Source organism: Pinus tabuliformis, chromosome 8 (assembly GCF_031772625.1).
Source record: "Pinus tabuliformis cultivar Carrire ecotype Pingquan chromosome 8, CPIR1, whole genome shotgun sequence".
Lineage (NCBI taxonomy): Eukaryota > Viridiplantae > Streptophyta > Pinopsida > Pinales > Pinaceae > Pinus > Pinus tabuliformis.
In genome coordinates, this window is record NC_142294.1 from 516,030,688 (window position 1) to 516,050,710 (window position 20,023).

The 20,023-nt window shown below is 37.7% G+C and overlaps 1 protein-coding gene across 2 annotated transcripts; it reads right to left on the bottom strand.

Moving 5' to 3' along the window:
* Nucleotides 1–300: 300 nt before the first annotated feature.
* LOC149236393 (putative cytokinin riboside 5'-monophosphate phosphoribohydrolase LOGL1) lies at nt 301–3,224 on the bottom strand. Of its 2 annotated transcripts, XM_089372383.1 has the most exons (4): nt 1,595–3,224; nt 1,048–1,118; nt 782–925; nt 301–585 (listed from the first exon to the last, which is right to left on the bottom strand). In XM_089372383.1, the coding sequence occupies exons 1-4, from the start codon at nt 1,650–1,652 to the stop codon at nt 493–495; spliced, it is 366 nt and encodes a 121-aa protein (XP_089228509.1). In that variant the 5' UTR covers nt 1,653–3,224; the 3' UTR covers nt 301–492. The 2 variants fall into 2 exon arrangements, with proteins under 2 accessions (XP_089228509.1, XP_089228508.1); XM_089372382.1 differs by having other exon boundaries at nt 1,048–3,224.
* Between the last annotated feature and the right edge of the window lie 16,799 nt (nt 3,225–20,023).

Sequence of the window (20,023 nt, forward strand, 5' to 3'; positions counted from 1 at the left end):
TGATTTGACCACCAAAATCTATAAAGATGTATATGCTTTCACCACATACTCAACTATAGACAAACAGACAAACAAACATAATAAGAAATTAAAGTTTTATCATACTCAACTACGGACAAACAGACATAGTAAGAAATTAAAGTTTTATCATACTCAACTACGGACAAACAGACATAGTAAGAAATTAAAGTTTTATTTTCCATTCTTTTTAGGAGCTTCTGCCCAACTTTTCCAGCATTCACTGTGCTCTTGGGTATAGAGAAAACAAAAACATCCAAAACACATTTAGGACACATTAAAAGATCAAATAAATATCAATGTCATATATTGCAATCATGTTAATGCCTGCAATAATTTGGCAGGCATTTGTAGAACAAAAAATTAGATTCCATGGAATAGCTCATTCCACATAATTTACAAATGTTGCAACAATGAATCATTCAAAACAAACAACAACTGCCTACAATTGGGGACCAAGCCAGGTCAAATTTATTATGAATGCAAATCAGAGGCTGCAGGGTATCCTAGTCGTTCAATTTCCCAGTTTCCTCGAGGAGCAACCGTGTCGTGTATAGGTACATATTCCTGCACAAAATATCCAAAATACAAATGTTTTTAATCCCCGTCACCAGAATATATGAATATATAACTAAAAGATGAGCAGTCAAAAGTTCTAATCCATTAATGATAACATTTTATTTTGGATACCAATCCCTGACCATGTTCTTTACTAGACACTGCAAACATCAAGCTAGAATCACTTCTATAACATTCTCCCTACCTCCATCCTGGCTATAAGTTCTTTTCCTGTTGGAGCAGACACAACAATATGCTGTGCAGAAGGCTTTATAAATCCCTCTTCAACACCCTTATCAAATAAGGCAAGCAAGCAATTGTAATAGCCATCAACATTAAGTAAACCCACCTGCACTTTCAGTAAGTTATGACTGATCAATACTCTCAATAATTGGCAATACTCTTGAAGATCAATGGTAAGGGTACTGAATGAACTCTAAAACAATTCAACATTAAACAGTGGATATGTACCGGCTTATCATGAATGCCTAGTTGTGACCATGTGATCATCTCTAGCAGCTCTTCCATTGTTCCATAACCACCTTCAATCAGCCAAATCTTGAAGAAATCAGGGAATGGAATATCAAAGGATTTGGAAGTTTTATTATAAATTATCTGCATACTGTCTCTCACCAGGCCCTAATCAATGCATATTTACCATTAGCATAGATTCATCGTAACCTTTGATCTATTAAACATAGAGAGATATACTTAACAAACAAACAACAAGAGATTCAAATTTCTAGTTACCAGGTATGATGGATCTATATCAATTTAATTTTAAGTTTTTTTACATAATTACAAATGGCTTGAGCTCCTTTCTTAACATTGATAATTGGACCTTCACATTTTATTTTCATTTTAGTTTATTAGAATTACCTACCGTCATGGCACATTTCAGTGGCTATGGAGTGCACCTGGCTTCTCAAGGTGCAATTAAAAACTAAGCAATTAACAGCAAACCATCCTATTTATCATACCCCAAAAAGTTTCTTAAAAATGCGAAGTATAAAATCACCTGGAAGAGCAATAAAAGCATCAGCTTGATGAGCCATTTCGGCCTTCCTTTCATGCATGTCAGCAACAGTCTTTACTTCACCGGCTGTATGACCAGATATCTGTGATATAATTTACCATCTCAAACAGTTTAGGTTGTAGGATCTTTACGAAACATCGTTAGAAAAACTATTTCAATTACATAAAAAGCCAGAATAGTCATGGCCATAGCATCAAAAGCACATCAATCAGTTGCAATATGCAAAATCCTAATCATCCAATTTCAGAGCAATCAGTCCTTGGAAAAGAAAACTAGAAGCCTTATGACAGAAATTTCACTGCAATACATTGTTCCTCTTAGCATGTTTGACTGATGTTATACAACAAAACATCAGGTTGAATAGGTCATTGTTCTTTATTTTATCTCCCTCTCTTATATCCTCTGTTCTGTTCTGTGTACCTTCTGATTAGCGTGATACTGTTCTGGTTGGCCTGGATTTAGAGAAGTTTGAGATAACTGTCCCATTTTCATTTTGGCCTGGTTTTAGAGAAGTTTGAGACCGGTGTTCCATTTTCATTTTGAGTTATTTGTGTTTGAAAACATTTGATACCCGATCTTCTGAAACCTCAATAGGACTGATGTATCAAAGATGGACTAAAGATTAGTAATATGAGAAGGCCAGTAACCACTAATTTCCCAAACTGTTTGGGGCAGCAGATATAGACACCAATGGTTCAATGTCATTTAACATGAAAGAAAAGTTACTTGTAGATAAGAACAATCACTTGGTTGAAATTTTTGAAGTTAATTAAACAGAGAAAAAGGATGCTTCCCTTAATTTCAGAGTGACAGTTCCTTTAAGCTTCCATCATTTTCATTTAGCTTGAATTGCATTGCTTGTGAAAACCATGTAAACAAATAACGTTATCCTATAACAGAAGAGAAGATTCACTATCCTGCGATAAATTTCAGGGTGAAAGTTCTTTCAGGCCTCTATCATTTTCATTTAGTTTGAACTGCATTGATCGCAAATGCCATGCAGACAAATAATTGTATTCTATAACAGAAGACAATAGCTCCTATTCTGTCTTCAAAGGTCCTTAATCTAAACATACTAAAAACCTAGCTATACAATTACAACCAAACAGTTGAGGTACATTGAAAGAAAATTTGAACCAGAAGTACATAAGCAGTAAATCAATTATTATCATTGATTGTATATATCAAGAAATGGATGTGTCCTGACATGATGGTAACTAACTGACTAAACTTGTGAGATGCTCTTTCAGTATCTCTGCTTCCCCAGCTAAATAGATATTCATTGCTACTAAGGAAATGTGTTTAGATCTTGAGATGACTAGGTAAAGTATCCAATCCATGACTCAAGGAGAAAAGTCTGTCTCTCGAAATATAGGCTTAGACAAATCTCACATCTACCCTAGAATGTAAACCCCTGTCTGATAGCTCCCACAGGTCTTAATTCATTTTTTATTAATATATCGTAATTGTCATATTTTCTTGACATTTCGTGTTAGGATATATTAAGAGTTTACAGGTTCAGTCTGATGCTAAGAGCAATGGTACATCACACAGGCAATACCTAACTTCACAAATAGTGTGATTTTATTCCTTCCTGTCGAAGGTTATTACCCAAATTATTTTGTCTGCAATAGTAAATGAAAGTTGTGTATGGGCCCTACCTGCATGGGTCAGACAATAAACACAAAGGGAAACTTTGAATCAGCCAAAATGGCTAAGCCTGCAAATTCCTACGGACAAGATAGAATTGAAGGTTTAATAATCCAAATAAGCAACCTAATAAAGATCAGAATGTGAGAAAGCACCTGAAATGGTGAAGGAAATAAAATACCAGATTCCCAAGTTATTCCTGAGGCAACCCCGTTCTTGTGGCTAAAATTAGCCTTCGCGGTAGAGGGCCTGACACCCTGCAGATTAACCAAGAGCAGAAATAACACCTTGTAGAGCAACCAAGAGCAGAAATAAGGAAACTATTGTAAAACCCTAACCGAAGAAAAAATCGAATTCTTCCAATTGTCAGTGGTCACTTACCAGGGTTTACGCATTCTTGCAATTGTCAGTCGTCACTTACCAGGGCTTACGCTCCACATTAGAACAGAAATTTTCCTGTGGGGTCTTCGGATTCAGCAGGGAAGTCGTTTACGTGATGGATTCGGGCAACCTGGGAGAAACCCTACACATCACAGTAAATTTAACTCAGATTAGACATGGGAAATTGAGCTAAAATCTAAATTAAACACCCTAGGGCATGATCAAGGCTACATCTATGGGGAAACTGTGTGAATCAGGAAATCGAAACTCCAGCGAAGCCATCAATACTGTCTGCGAAGGGTTTCGAGTGGGTAATCTCTCCAGCATGAGATAAACAGGGAGTTCAACCAGCACATGCAATCTTAACTGATTAAAATTCCAACTATAATGATCTGATCCAACGGCACAATCTCTTTTAATCGTCTAACACATCAGATCAATGGTCAAAAATAGGACACGGTGGCATATAAGGGAGTTCTTCCCAGAGGGAAACGCCTTACGGCGTAATTAGTGTTGGAACCTCCCAATTTAGCATGAGTTTCCATAACTTTGTCTTGGTCAAAGATTCCTTCATGTCCTTGATGATGTTTCTTTCTTCTTCTCCTGCTTAGCAAGTTCTCTATGGTAGCCTCTCCTTTAAGAATTCCCTTGAGGATCAACTTGCCATGTTTGAATGACATCACCTATAGATGAATTCCATTCATGAAAAGCCAACATCGGTTCACAAGCCACCTATTCTACCTCTGGTTTCTCATGGAAGATGTAGAGTGCGATGAGGAAATGGGAAAGGGTTTTGAAAACAAGAAGATAACGATTGCACGGTTGAGGACTATAGGGACCTAGGCATGACCACACTATCCTCTAGAACTACACAATGTAGAATAAATGAAGGATAACAAAGGTTCTGTGTCATAGGGAAGTCTAGGAGACAAGGTGATGACCATGTTATCTAAGGATACACAATGCATACTGCACAAGGAAGAGGAGATATAGATTTTATAGTTCAACATCAAAAGGACTAAGGGATGACATCACCTTTCACTAGAACTACAAAATGCGTAGTAGGAGGCAAGATGGGCGTAATGCCCTCCTCCCACATTTAACCAAGTTACCAGTTTACCGGTGTAAACATGTGACAAAGAGTTACTATGATATGATTCAACCTCCTATATCACCTTAAGGAAGTGGAATTGACAAAAAACCCTTAGTGACTTCCCTATTAGGTGTTTTGGAACCCGCAAGGGATAAACCACCCTTCTAGGTGCCCAGACCCTGAATTAAACCTCTTTTTTCAGTGCCCTGGTCTCCTCGATGTTGGAACAACACTACCTGATTCTAGCTAAAACGCTCTAGTTGCATGCATGATGCCTACAAATGGGCGACTGTAGTCTTTTTCACCCAGTTATCTTCCTACAACCATGATATTTAAGCCACTTTTTCAAGCTAAGATCCTAACTTCTGCCCAAAACTTAAAGAAACTTTATAGAACCATGATTGATACAAGGAAAAATCCTTCCATATAGATATTAGACAAGAAATTGAACTAGCAAGGCCTATCCATGATAGGGATTCCATAAAACATATCATGAACATGAAATCTATATTTCATAAATACACATCTAATCATAGGGGTCTGACACTTATATGAAAATCACCAAGAATATCTAGTTCCTTTTTATAATAGATGTAATAACATCTATTAGGTCATTCATTCATCATTCATTCATTTACTAATCAAAACATGATGAGATTCATAACCAAAGTCTGTAATAAACCACACTTATAACTAGCATGTAACTAATAGAATAACAAGGATAAGACAACCATAAAAACCACATTTGAACCAATACATTTACACATGAAATTCCAATGAGAAAGAGCTCTTATTAATGAATGCATAAGCCAAACAAGTTTGGGACTTCCACAAACCACCCAACCATAGATTGGGTTGAACCAAATATTTTTTTCAGCTCATCATCCTTATTCCATATTCCAAGCATGAATGTGGGACTCACAACAAAACCTACCAGGTCTTCCTTAGGATTTACTGTAAATCCCACCAAGGGATTCCTAGGCCCAAACCCTCATCAATACAACCAAGATTTACCACAATCCCCATCATATCACTAGCTCCTAAATAATCATGGATGCCTCCAGATCTCTCGACCTAAAACGTAAGGAAATTGCTTGTCTTAACCTCTCAGATTTACCATGTATCCCTCCATTAGCAGTCAAGGGATTCCTAGTTCTATGCGGTCACCACTCTCTAGCCTTTATCGTATATCCCATCCCAGGATTCCTAGGCCCAATAAAGGGGTACTCCCCTATGAGCTATGTCGTGAATCTCGTCGTTCACCGGTCAGGGATTTCTAGGCTCAATCAAGGGTTTCATCTTTGATATTTACCATGTATCCTTCCATTCACCAGTCGAGGATTCCTAGGCCCAATCGAGGTGTTCACAACCAAGATTTACCATGTACCCATCTTAGGATTCTTAAGCCTTCTGAATAGTCCTGAGACCACCCCACTCAACTTCATGTCCATCCAACAATCCAACTCAACCAAATACAAGAGAACCCACCACATCATGAATATTTGGAAATGGCAAGGCAAGGTTGAAAACCACAGTCACACCTAGTGTTGGGCCACTAGTTTGTCATTAATATTATCACTTTTTAATGCCTATTTAATCCATTTCTACCATTCTATATCACATCATTTATCATGATTTATCATATAATTCCATTTTATAATTATTTATGCTCTTATGGATAAATATTATTTCTTCTCCTTTATTTTTAATAAATTGATGATTATTATGCATGATTTTACTAGTGACAGTTTATTAATAAATTTGTTGTAACATCACTCACCATTTTAGCCTCCAAGATATTTTCCATATTACAGATTTGATCTCCAGCTCATCATTAAATGTGCCAACTCAGAAATTCGCTGGAATAAGAAGTGACAACTTTGCATTGGACGTTTCAGGTAAATGGAGAAGAATCTGGAAAATTCAAAACATGGGTTTTGTTCAGAACGGACCAAATTAGCTTTTTGATGCATAGTTTTCCCAAATTTGTTATGTATTAAGAGAAATAGAAGGTTCTCTGAAGACGTTTTTCTCAGATTCGCTATTGCTGCCGATTTCCAAATTATCCCAGTTGCAATACCAAATTCGACCTGTTCCTGTTGAATGATGGTGGAAAGATATTTTAGACATGATCTTGCTGATCAATTTGTTGTGAAAAATCCAATTTTGTAATGGGAATCATATTGTAATCATCTTGGTTGTAACTTCTCTTTTCTCTCTGTGTATTTAAATCAGAACATAGATCAAAGAGGGGGATGTATTATTAGAGGTTAGATAGATAATTAGTGATAGAATAGGATAGGATAGGAGGAAAGGGGATGGATCTCTATTATTTCAAATTGTAATTTTACTTTACAGAGTCGTGCTGTCAAGAGAATGGGATCATATTGTAATGTTACTCAAATTCAATGATTAATATATAATTTGAGGTTGCTGTTCATTCGCCTTATCTGAAGTAAACTAGCAGTGTTCACTGGTGGCTAAGGGCCCAGCCTCTAGTGGATTTAACTACTTCCTTTGTGCCATACATTTCTAATTCTTGCAAGTGTGATGGTTTGATAGTTTTCTTTCTTTATGTGATTTGATTTCCTTCGTTGTTTATTATTTTCTTGTATTGATAGAATGTCTCTACTTTATATGATTTACAACACTATCATTTGGTTCGATTTACGCTCATTCCAGATTCAATTACTTAGATCGTGAATCATATTGATTTAATCAATTGTAAAGAGTATTAACTATCGCTGTTGAAACTCTCAGATTGATATCATTGCTGTTTAGATTATTTATTGAAGACTGGGTTTGATTTATACTAAATCAGTTAAAGAGAGATGAGTTATCACTACTGTACTCTCAACTAACGCTGCTGTTACTTGAATTGATGTAAGATTTGATTTCGTTAGAAAATTGAGTTTTCTTTAATTTCAATTTGAGTTTATTAGATGCATCTGTTTATTCTTGTATCAAAGATCTACACAACATTTTAAGAAACATTACTCTATGGGATTATAGCGCGCACATATTGTGTACACTCTTGAAATAAGAGGACTTTCTCAGGTTGATAATTAACGTGGGATAATTAGGAGTTTTAAAAGACACCTTTTAGCACCCAACATTTTGGTGCCGCTGCTGGGGAGAGTGTTGCCATTTCACAGAGAGTGATGTATGTTTGATATTTGCTGCTGGGAAAGAATTAGGTATTAAAAAAGGAAGGTAACAACCTACGTAACGAGCAAGTAAGGTGCTTGCTCGTCCGCTCGCTTTTCAGCACAGTTGCATAGAAGTTGAAGTAGGTGTTTGATGTTTATCTACTATGAAAGAATTGGGTATTAAAAATGGAAGCTAAGAGCTTGCATAACGAGCAAGTAAAGTTCTTGCTCCTTCGCCTACTTTCCAGTAGAATTTCGTAGGAATTTCGTAGGAAATTTAGAGGTAGAATTTTTTTTGAAAAAATCTCATAATTCCACTTAAGTGGTGATGTAAGAACCACCTATTCACTAACCAATTGACAGGAACATTTGAAGGAAAATCCTCAAAGAAACACACGAAGAACATCTTCTATTATGGTAAGAAATGGATCACATTGCAACTTTTGAATTTCCTATCAAAGATCTAAGAGGAGTGACACAAACGCACGTAATTCCCCCAACTTCTCTACCAAATTTTCATGGTTTGACAAATGAAGATTCAGATACATTCGTATTTGAGTTTGAAATACTTTGTAGTGGATATTATTATTGTACGAATTATCAAAGGTTGATATTGTTTCCTCTTACTCTAAATGGAGCAGCTCTCCGATGGTTCATAAGCCTTGGTGGGGACTGCATCCAAACATCGGAGGACATGAAGAATGTATTCTTGAAGAAGTACCAAGACTATTGCAAGGCCGATGAAGATATTTTTAATATGATACAAGGGGAAGATGAAAGCTTGGAGGACTATGTAGAGCGATTTCGTTACAACCTTCAAAAATCAAAGCATAAGTATTTGGAAAAAGAGATCTTAAAAACACTCATACTCAAAGGAATCAAAGATGAATTTTTAGCACTCTGAAATCTGATAGGAAAAGGTGATGTTTATCAGTTGTCATATGATGATGTTTGTGAATTGTGCATAAGGTATTCAAGAGGAATCTCCAAGGTTGGTAAGAATTCTAGAGAACTTTCTTCTTTCTTTTCCAAATCTGCTACAAGAATGGGAGACATAAGAGCTGAAATCAATATTTTATTTGAAAATTTTAAAGTTGAATTTATTAGCTCCCTAAATTAAAAATTGGGTGTTTTTCAGGTTCAGAAAAATCAACAAATTGAAGAAGTGTTTTTCCCTCATTACCGAAATGAGCATCCCAGAGATAGTTGTTCTTCCTTATCTAGGATGGAAGTAGCATATCAAAGAGATGAGGAAGCTACAACAAGGTCAAAACCATGGAAATCATGGCCTACAGGTATGGTTCAAAACACTTCCTATCCATTCTCTTACTTGCATAATCAATTATGGAATACTCATGTTTTAGGGAAGCCATGTCCATCTCAATATAACCACAACAAATCCTGTTTACAAGTTTGGCATGGTTCATCTTATGATTGCATGACTACTCTTCCTCATCTTGTAGCACAGACACATCCTCCATATTCTTCACCAACTCTTCCACAACATCTTGCTTGCTAATCAAAATCATCCACTCAACCAAATCAACTACATCATCAAAATGCTTCATTCCGTACACAATTTCATGCTCAACTCATTCGACACCCTCACCACAATAAACCAGTACAACATCCTTACAGTGTTGAACTACAAAATTTATCCACCCTTCCCACCCATTCTATCTCACATGCACCAATGGAGAAAACTTATATTGAGATTCTGTTGTGGTCACCAACAACCCCCCTCTTTGTTTGGTATTAGCAATAACATCAAGCAAAGGGGGACCCTTAACAAAAAATCCCAAAAATATTTTTATTAAAATTTTTGTGTTTAACTCCCTAAAATCTATATCACATCGCAGAGAGAGAGTGAAGCGTTTTCCTATGCGCATAAATTAAGCTGCAAAGAAGCGATGCAACATTCATCGCATCGCATATTTTTGAAAGTGCCTTTAAAAGAAAATCTAAGGAATCACCGAAGGCCGATATGCGACGTCGCATATCGCGACGTCGCATATCGCAACGTCGCATAAGCAGCGCACAGTGATCAAATGAAAAATGCGATATTGTGATCTGCGATCTTACGACCTGCGATTTTGCGATTTGTGATCTGCGACGAATGAGACTATCAAACTGCTGCGATGCAAATCGCAGAAACCACTCATCACAAAGTTTCTTCGGCATGATCTGTAAACCCAAAATCGAGCGCTCACCTTAAGGGAAATTAATTATTGCACGCCTGAGTATCCAAAGATGACCGTGTTGCGTTTTTCGAAGATTCAAGTCATTATGAGTGTCATGATTATACATTCATTAGAACTTAAAGCTTTCATGTCAATCTTTTCATCATTTCTCTTTTCCTTTGCGTAAATTGTAAGGCAGCAACTAATATAAATCTATATGCAGGAAACATCTAAGGAAAAGGGGAAAGCGCCAATACTTGGAGAACAGAGAGGAGATGCCTTCACAAACGGATGCCGCATGCAGCAGAGCCGCAGATTCTAGAGTATCACTCCACAGACACTGATGAAAATAGACTATCCAAGACTCAGAGTCAAAGGCGCATAAAAGCAGCATGTTTGCAAAAGATCCTGAAGCTCAGATTGGATAAAGCAAAAAGAAAAACGCTAAAAAGGGATGATGCTTCAGAAAAGCTTGGAACAAAGAACAGAAGATTGTCCAGGCAACGAAATCCCTAACTCATTGAGTCATTCGCACGGCCGGAAACCGAAATAGCAACAACACAATCAGTTTGAAAGAAATCTGGGTTATACTAAGTATACACACAGCAAATACACCCAACCAGAGGAAGATATTTTCAAAATTATCTTCTAGTTTGTCAGAAAGAGGTGCCAACTTTTGTTATTTCTACTTTTATCGCTCGAGCAAAGGAAAAAGACAACCAGTCGACTCTTTCGAGGCGAACCTTGCATTGCTTACAACACTAAGGAGCAGATACAGAAACGGTTAGAAATTAGATTCAATTTTTAGAAATAAATTTGTTTTACTAAAAGGGCGGTCATTTGAAGTCGTTTCCTAAATTTGTGTAATTAAGATTAGTTAGTTAGTAGTATTTAACCCTTCTCATGACATTTGGAGAAGGCTCCGGAAATTTGTCAAAAAACTTGTCCTCAAACATGCACTTTTGCACCCTCGGAGGTGGTTTTTGATGAATGGATGGATCGAGATTTATTTATGTTTGCATTTTAATGTTTGCTACTGATGTTGCACTTCTGTACTCTTAGTAGATGTTAGAAGTAAGTAGAGATAAATCGTTATTGCTTGAAGTTTCTGAGTGAAATCAGTCATAAATGGTACTTTTATCTCTTGATTAATTTCTGCTCATATTCTTAGAGTGATATACAGCTGAGTTGTTTATATGTTAATGTATGAATGTGTGGGTTACCATTTGGCACTTTTGTACGGTGGAGTCATTTGTTTGTGCTTGACATATGAATAACTGATTATGCGATATGCTGTTCACAACTATTTTTCCTAACTTCTTATGCAGAATGGTTTATCTTAATTGATTTATATTCTTATGATAGCTGAATGATCTTTATTACCAGTTATTGTATGAAATCTTTTTAGATCGCATGATGAGAGAATCCTACCCTGGGTTAATATAGATTAGATGTGTTGTTTTTGTTAGATTACAGTAGCATAGAGTCAGTTTAGAGTCTAGAATTAAATTAGCTTAAAATTACCTTTAGATTAGCATCGTCAAAATCTACACACAAACACACACACACATCTTTTAGATTGGGAAGCTGGTCCCATTATCCCCAGTCGGACCCGCTACACGAAACGGGCAAGGAGCCGCCAACCAGGTTCCCGGCCGGGTGGGTATCCCCCTTGTTGTTGACCCGATTTTGGGGCCCTCAACATATTTGGCGCTAGAAGGAGGGCACGAACTATGAATGGCAACTAAGTCAAAATCTAAATGCCATTCTGAGAGTAAATCACCCTCATCAACTCCCCCGACTTCTCTAGTACGGTTAAACCCGGAGTTAGAAGTCGCTCGAGTATCCACCGCTGCTACCTACTCTAATATATCAGACCAACTCATTATTGAACCCCCTGAAATTCAAACTTTGATTCGTAAACTCCAGGGATTCTCTATTTTTTCTCATAGGTCTGATAAATCTAACAGCAGCGTGACTTCGCAGTACAATCCTGCTCATCCTCTGACCAGATTAAAGAGTGAGAAATTTGGTATTCAACCAAGTCAACTCCCTCTCCCTACTAGGAAAAGAGCAAGGAAATCACCACCAGAGTCTGACCGTGAGACTCTTTCATCTACTTCGTCCATTTCAAACCCCTCACCGCGAAGTCAACCACCCACATCCTCATCCCAAACCACTCATCCATCTTCCACAACCCTTCCTCTTCAATCATCAAAGATCATAATATCTTCGTCTTCTCAGCATCAGGGACCGTCTTCTGCACTTTCATTAACTAGCAGCTCTACGATGGCCCAGTCTCCATGGAACAATCCTGGGGTGGTTTTAATGCCTCCACCCCTGAGCCCAATACCGGCCCATCCTGAGAAATGGCTACCCAAGTTCAATCCAGAAATAGGCATGCTAGCTGAAGAGCATATCAATAATTTCATGCTTTCTGTTAATCTCAACGGAGTTACTAACGAAGATGCTATCGTCCGACTTTTTCCTTATACAATGCAAGGAACAGCCGGGTCATGGTACTTTTCGTTACCTTCTGGGTCCATCACAAGTTGGGACATTTTTCAAAGTCAATTCCTCACCAAGTTTGGCGATGACAGATCAACATCGACATTGATCAATGACCTATCTAATCCTAAAGCTGAGACTAGAGAACCCATTAAAGATTTCAATTTACGGTTCAATAAGATCCTCAAAAAAATTCCCGCTGCTTCTCAACCCAACGAGGAAGTAAGATGTGAATGGTACACGGCCTTACCATCAAACTTGGCTATCTTGGTAGATAGGGCAAACAAGACGACCTTAGTTGAAAACTTAACTGAGGCATTAGCAGTAGAAAAACACGTAGTTGCCCTAGAAAAGAGATCTGCAATAGAAGAACGCAAATATAAGAAAATCTCTTTCAAAGAAGATACCAAGAAGAAGCAAACGAAAGATCCTTTCGATATGGAAGGATTACAAAAGGTGTTAAAGGCCATTTCCAATGAGATGATTGATATAAGAAAACAAGTAGCAGAAACTTCTTCAAAAAAGCCCTACAGATCTTTTAAAGGAAACCCTCCCATGGAGGTGAAACCACCCAATGCTGTCTCAAACGTCGAATCTGAAGAAGAAGAAGAAGAAGAGAATATCACTGAAGGGCAGACCGATGATGAAGAAGTTATGGAACTACAAGGAATGTGGGATTTCATCCTCCCACAAGAAGAAGATCAAGAAGCATTTCCGGTTAGCACACGAAGCAAAAATCAACTTGCTCCTCCCTAAACTACCCCTAAACAGAAGGGCGCAAGCCCTGCAACAAAAGATAAGGTCGCATCACAGAAAACAACTGCTAGAGCGACCCAATTTAGCCCAGTCCAATCAGATCAAGCACCTCCATCAAGAACACTGATAGTGTCGGATGAAATGGAGTATAACATTATTGATGACATGAAAAAGACTAGGGCTAATATCACTCTTTACGAATTGAGCAAATTGAAACATCAACAGAAAATAATGATGAAAGAATTACATGCCGTGCCTACTACATCTTTACCTACAGCTGTAGCTTCCCACAACATGGGTAGACCTCCAACCAACATGATCAATAAGATTGATCCGAATGACATTGCCTTGATTGGAGGAAGGTCAAGATCCCATACTCCTCCTTTTCTTCTCACTTATGAAATTTTCAATAAAAACATGCACAATTGCTTAGTTGATTCTGGTGCTTCAACGAATATTTTACCCAGATCAATATGTGCCAAATTGAATGTTCAGCCTCAGAAATCCACAGTGCGCATAGTTCAACTTGATCGATCTCAAGTCGAAGTGATTGGTGAACTTAACCAGGTGACCATAAGATTGTCGTCTAACCCGAAAGTATGTCAGGTTATCGACATTCTAGTAGATGATATCCCTGAATTCTATGGTTTAATTCTTAGCAGGGATTGGTCCGAAAAACTCCACGGATATTTCTCAACCAACTGGTCGCACATGTGGTTACGCTACAACGGTAAACCCAATCAAATAAAGGTTGAACGAGAGTTGCACCAAAAGTACATAGTGATAGAATTGGAAGGAGAGAACGAAGCAATAGCATACAACAACAGTATCATAGGAAATTACTCGGTAGATTCTTTCCTCGGAAATTTCAATGCTCGCACCTCACCTTACTTAGAAAATTCAGTTGTGTCCCAAGTTGAAAATTTTTCCCAAACTGATGATTCAAAGTGTTTTAATTTTTTAAATAACTCTATAAATACATCTTTATTTTGGAAGTTATATTTTGATGGCTCTAAATCTAACGAGGGAGCAGGAGCAGGATGCGTTCTGATTAGCCCAGATGGAAACAAGACCATGCTTACATGCAGACTTGAGTTCGATTGCACAAATAATACAGCGGAATATGAAGCCTTGGTGCAAGGCCTATACAAAGCAATCGGGATGAATCTTAAGTATCTTCAAGTCTTTGGAGATTCTGAAATTGTCGTGAAACAGGTACGTAACACCATACATTGCCTGTCAAGTCATTTAAAGCACTATTAATCTTTAGTACAAGATCTGACTTCATATTTCATAGCATTCAATATTTCGTCAATCCCAAGACTCCAAAATGCGAGCGCAGACCTGTTAGCTAACGTAGCCTCTAGACTTATTCCCTCCGAAGATTTTAGTCCCGATAGGTTCTCAATAGAATTAATCTTTAGACCATCCATCCCTGACAACATCACCAACTAGAGAGTATTCAACGACGACCCTGACATTGTAAATTTCCTCACTTCTGAAGGCTCCTACTCAAATCAAATAATTGACGAAGATCATCATGATCACCAAATTCAGCAAAACAGCACTGATAATGGTATACCTAAATCAGTGGTTAAGTTAGAAGATTTATATGATTTGAAAAGTCGGTTTAAAAGGTCTGCCAATTCTAAACTGTATAGTTCAACTCTGAACTATGAATTACTGAACCTAGGAACCGATCAGAAGCCGCAAAACGTTAATCTAGGCCACGGCCTAGCCCCTGAAGAAAAATCAGCATATATCCGTCTTCTGAGACAATACAAAAACGTTTTTGCATGGAATTACGATGAACTGAAAACATACAACACTTCTATCATTCAACACACTATCCCTACGATTGACAATGAAAAACCTGTCCAGCAGAAGCTCAGAAAAATCCACCCCAACTTAGAAAATCAGATAAAGACTGAGCTAAATAAATTGTTGAGAGCCAGAATAATTTTCCCCGTCAGACACTCCAAATGGGTATCCAATATGGTGCCCGTTAGAAAGAAAAACAGAGATATCAGGATCTGTATTGATTTTCGGAATCTCAACAAAGCCTGTCAGAAAGATAATTTTCCCCTCCCACCTATGGAGCAAATATTACAGGCAGTAGCAGGCTCAGAATTAATGTCTTTCCTGGATGGATTTTCAGGATACAATCAAGTGCTGGCACATCCTGATGATCAGTTGAAAACCACATTCCGAACCAAATGGGGCACATACGCATATCGGAAGATGCCATTTGGTCTGATCAATGCCGGTGCTACCTTTCAGAGAGCCATGGACATCGTGTTTAAAGGTTTAGTCAATAAATTGGTAGTGATTTACCTGGATGATATAACAGTGTACTCCAAGAAGCGAAGCGACCATCTCAAAGATTTGAAACAAATCTTTCAAAGATGCTTAAGGTATGGAATTTCACTTAACCCAAAGAAATATTTTTTCACATTAAGTGAAGGGAAATTGCTTGGATTCATAGTGTCGAAATCTGGTATTCACATTGAACCTGAGAGAATCAAAGAAATTTCCGAAATATCCATACCCCATAACAAAAAGGCAATGCAATCTTTCCTTGGACAGATAAATTTTGTAAAAAGGTTTGTCCCGGATTTTTCACGTATTATTTCTCCTTTACAAAATATGATAAAAAAGAATTCAAATTTTAAATGGGGTCAAGATGAGCACGAAGCATTCAACTTGATCAAACAAGCTATCATCAACGCTCCATCTTTAGCTACCCCAAATTTTTCAGAATCTTTCATCTTATACACTTTTGCCTCAGAGAAATCTTATGCGGCGATTTTAACTCAAGCAAATCAAGAGAAGGCGGAAGCTTCAATCACATTCTTTAGCTCGAACTTACAAGGTGCTGAACTCAATTATTCAGACGTGGAGAAACAGGCATATGCCGTTTTCAAAGCGATCAAATATTTCAGACCTTTCTTACTTAAAGCCCATACCAAAGTCGTAGTACCGTTTCCAACGGTAAGAAACCTTTTGGTACAGAAGGACGTGGGCGAAAAGAGAGCAAATTGGATTATCGCTTTACAAGAATACGATCTTGAGATCAAACCAGCAAACATCGTAAGAGGTCAAGGCTTCTGCAAGATGTTAGCTAGAGCATTGCAAATTCCTGAGAACTCATCTGAAGAGGTACACACGTATGAGGTAAGCCTAAACGACGCAGAATCATTATATGTGGACACCATTTATTATCTTAAGAACGGGTATGCTCCATCACATCTGGATCACACCAAGAAAAGAGCTCTGAGGTTGAAAGCTAAGCAATACCAGCTCATAAATGATGTTCTGTTTAAAAGGAATTACGATTCTGTACTTCTTAGGTTTCTTGAGAAAATTGAAGCCGAAAAGGTTTTGCAGGAACTCCACGATGGACCAGCAGGTGGACACTATGCTGGAGAAGCTACTGCGCATAAGATATTACGTGCAGGATATTATTGGCCCACTTTGTTCAAAGACTCATACAATTACGTAAGGAAATGGCAAATCTGCCAGACTGCTGCAGGGAAACAAAGGAAATCGTCCATTCCACTACAGCCGGTTAACATCGAGCAACCATTCAGCCAATGGGGCTTGGACATAATAGGTGAGATCGTTCCTCACTCTTCTAAGCAGCATAGGTATATCCTCACGGCAACAAATTATTTTACTATATGGGTAGAAGCAGTTCCTCTCAAGACAGTTAATTCTAAAAACATTATTGAATTCATAGATCAATTTATCATCACTAGGTTTGGATTGCCAACAGCCTTAATGTTTGATAATGCATCATACTTTTCTGGAAATGCAATGACTGAGTTTGCACTGAAAAGAGGGTTCAAACTGAAATATTCTGCCAATTAATATCCGCAAGGTAATGGGCTGGCTGAATCGAGAAACAAAAACCTAATCAGGATTATCAAAAGAACAGTCGACCAAAACCAAAAGAATTGGCACAAAGCGCTGGTAAATGCTTTATGGGCAGATAGAATCACGAAGAAAGCTTCAATCGGCACTTCTCCCTTTAATTTAGTTTATGGGAAAGAAGTGGTTCTTCCAACTCACTTAGTCATTCCCTCTTTGTCTTTAGTACAACAAATCGATGAAGTATTCACTTCCTCTTTACAACTGAGACAAATGGAGATAATCAAACTAGAAGAGCACCGAGAACAAGCTAAGAAAACCCATGCTCATCACCAAGCGCTAATAAAATCCTCTTTTGACTCAAGCATCATAACCAGAAAGAACTTTCAGATGGGAGATTTAGTTTTGAAATGGGATAAGGCTCATGAAGAAAAGGGCAAACATACGAAATTTCAGAAGCTGTGGCTTGGTCCTTTTCAGATTGTAGAAGTCATAGGCCCATCGACGTTTGTGTTGCAGGATTTGGCAGGTAGAAGAGATTCTTTGCCTGTGAATGGACAGATTCTTAAAATGTATTTTCCATAAGAAGATCATTCTTATATTTTTGTAGGATAGTTTTAGTTTGTTTTTTTATTTTTATTTTGTTTTTCTCTTTCTTATAAATAAAACCGGTTGTAAATGATCATTGAAAAGGATTCATGAAAGAGCACACCAACTCTCTATCAGATTTTGATTTCACTTGTACAAATAGAAAAACTTTTCGAAAAATCTGATTTTTATTATTGACAAATAGAGTTAACTTTAACTTGAATATGATATTAGTTTCAACCTTTCAAAAAACTTTGATGAAAACAACCTTTGGTAAAAATTGTTTTATGTCAGCATAATGAAAGGTATCATCAATAATAAAATAAATATTCTCTGTAAAGCTATTGTTTTCAAACTCTATTATTGTCGTCCAGAGCTTTCTTAAGGAAAAACAATGACTTCCTCCTTGCTAAAGGAAACCGCAGCATTCAGAGAAACAATCCGAGAAAACACTATATCTCAAAGAATAAGAGGTCTCATCACGAGCCGGCTTATCATGAACACATATATTATAACTTGCTGACTTTGCCAATACTGTCTATCAAAACAGGGCAATGACTCAAGATTGTTGCAATCAAAAGACAAGGGGTCTCATCACGAGCTAGCTTGTTCAGCAAAAGTGTAAATCAAGTGAATGACTGTGTCATAATTTGGCCACCAAACCAAGACATTTTTCTTTAGAGAGTAAAAAAGGAAAAAGTGTCAAAATGGATTTTTCTCTGAAATGTTGTAAATAACCTCAAGCAGGAAAAAGGATCATTACTGGATAACATGGTAACCCTGTCGAGGCTATGGACGCTTGCGGGGAGCAGAGGCTCTACCTACGACAAATGAGCATATTTTAAAGCCAGTACGCAGAGAAGACCTTATTTTATATTTAAAAAGGACCGAGTAATGTCTGGTTTGAATGCAAGAACTAAGCCTTAGGAAGCAGACAATTGGAATAAAAGAAAGGTTGAGACAAAGTATCATTGACAGGATAAGGGGTAATCTACTTTATCTGTCCATAACAAAATTTAGACATATGAAAATTTTTCTGTTTCGGAAGTGGAAATGTCAATAGAAAAGCAGAGATAACTGGTTCTTCACAGTGAATCGCCATTGTTGTGGTCACCAACAACCCCCCTCTTTTTTTGGTATTAGCAATAACATCAAGCAAAGGGGGACCCTTAACAAAAAATCCCAAAAATATTTTTATTAAAATTTTTGTGTTTAACTCCCTAAAAGCTATATCGCATCGCAGAGAGAGAGTGAAGCGTTTTCCTATGCGCATAAATTAAGCTGCAAAGAAGCGATGCGACATTCATCGCATCGCATATTTTTAAAGCGCCTTTAAAAGAAAATCTAAGGAATCGTCGACGGTCGATATGCGACGTCACATATTGCAACGTCGCATAAGTAGCGCACAGTGATCAAATGAAAAATGTGATATTGCGATCTGCGATCTGCGATCTTACGACCTGCGATTTTGCGATTTGCGATCTGCGACGAATGAGACTATCAAACTGCTGCGATGTGAATCGCAGAAACCACTCATCGCAAAGTTTCTTCGGCATGATCTGTAAACCCAAAATCGAGCACTCACCTTAAGGGAAATTAATTATTGCACACCTGAGTATCCAAAGATGATCGTGTTGCGTTTTTCGAAGAGTCAAGTCATTATGAGTGTCATGATTATGCATTCATTAGAACTTAAAGCTTTCATGTCAATCTTTTCGTCATTTCTCTTTTCCTTTGCGTAAACTGTAAGGCAGCAGCTAATATAAATCTATATGCAGGAAACATCTAAGGAAAAGGGGAAAGCGCCAATACTTGGAGAACAGAGAGGAGACGCCTTCGCAAACGGATGCCGCATACAGCAGAGCCGTGGATTCCAGAGTATCACTCCACAGACACTGATGAAAATAGACTATCCAAGACTCAGAGTCAAAGGCGCACAAAAGTAGCATGTTTGCAAAAGATCCTGAAGCTCAGATTGGATAAAGCAAAAAGAAAAACGCTAAAAAGGGATGATGCTTCAGAAAAGCCTGGAACAAAGAATGGAAGATTGTCCAGGCAACGAAATCCCTAACTCATTGAGTCATTCGCACGGCCGGAAACCGAAATAGCAACAGCACAATCAGTTTGAAAGAAATCTGGGTTATACTAAGTATACACACAGCAAATACACCCAACCAGAGGAAGATATTTTCAAAAATATCTTCTAGTTTGTCAGAAAGAGGTTCCAGCTTTTGTT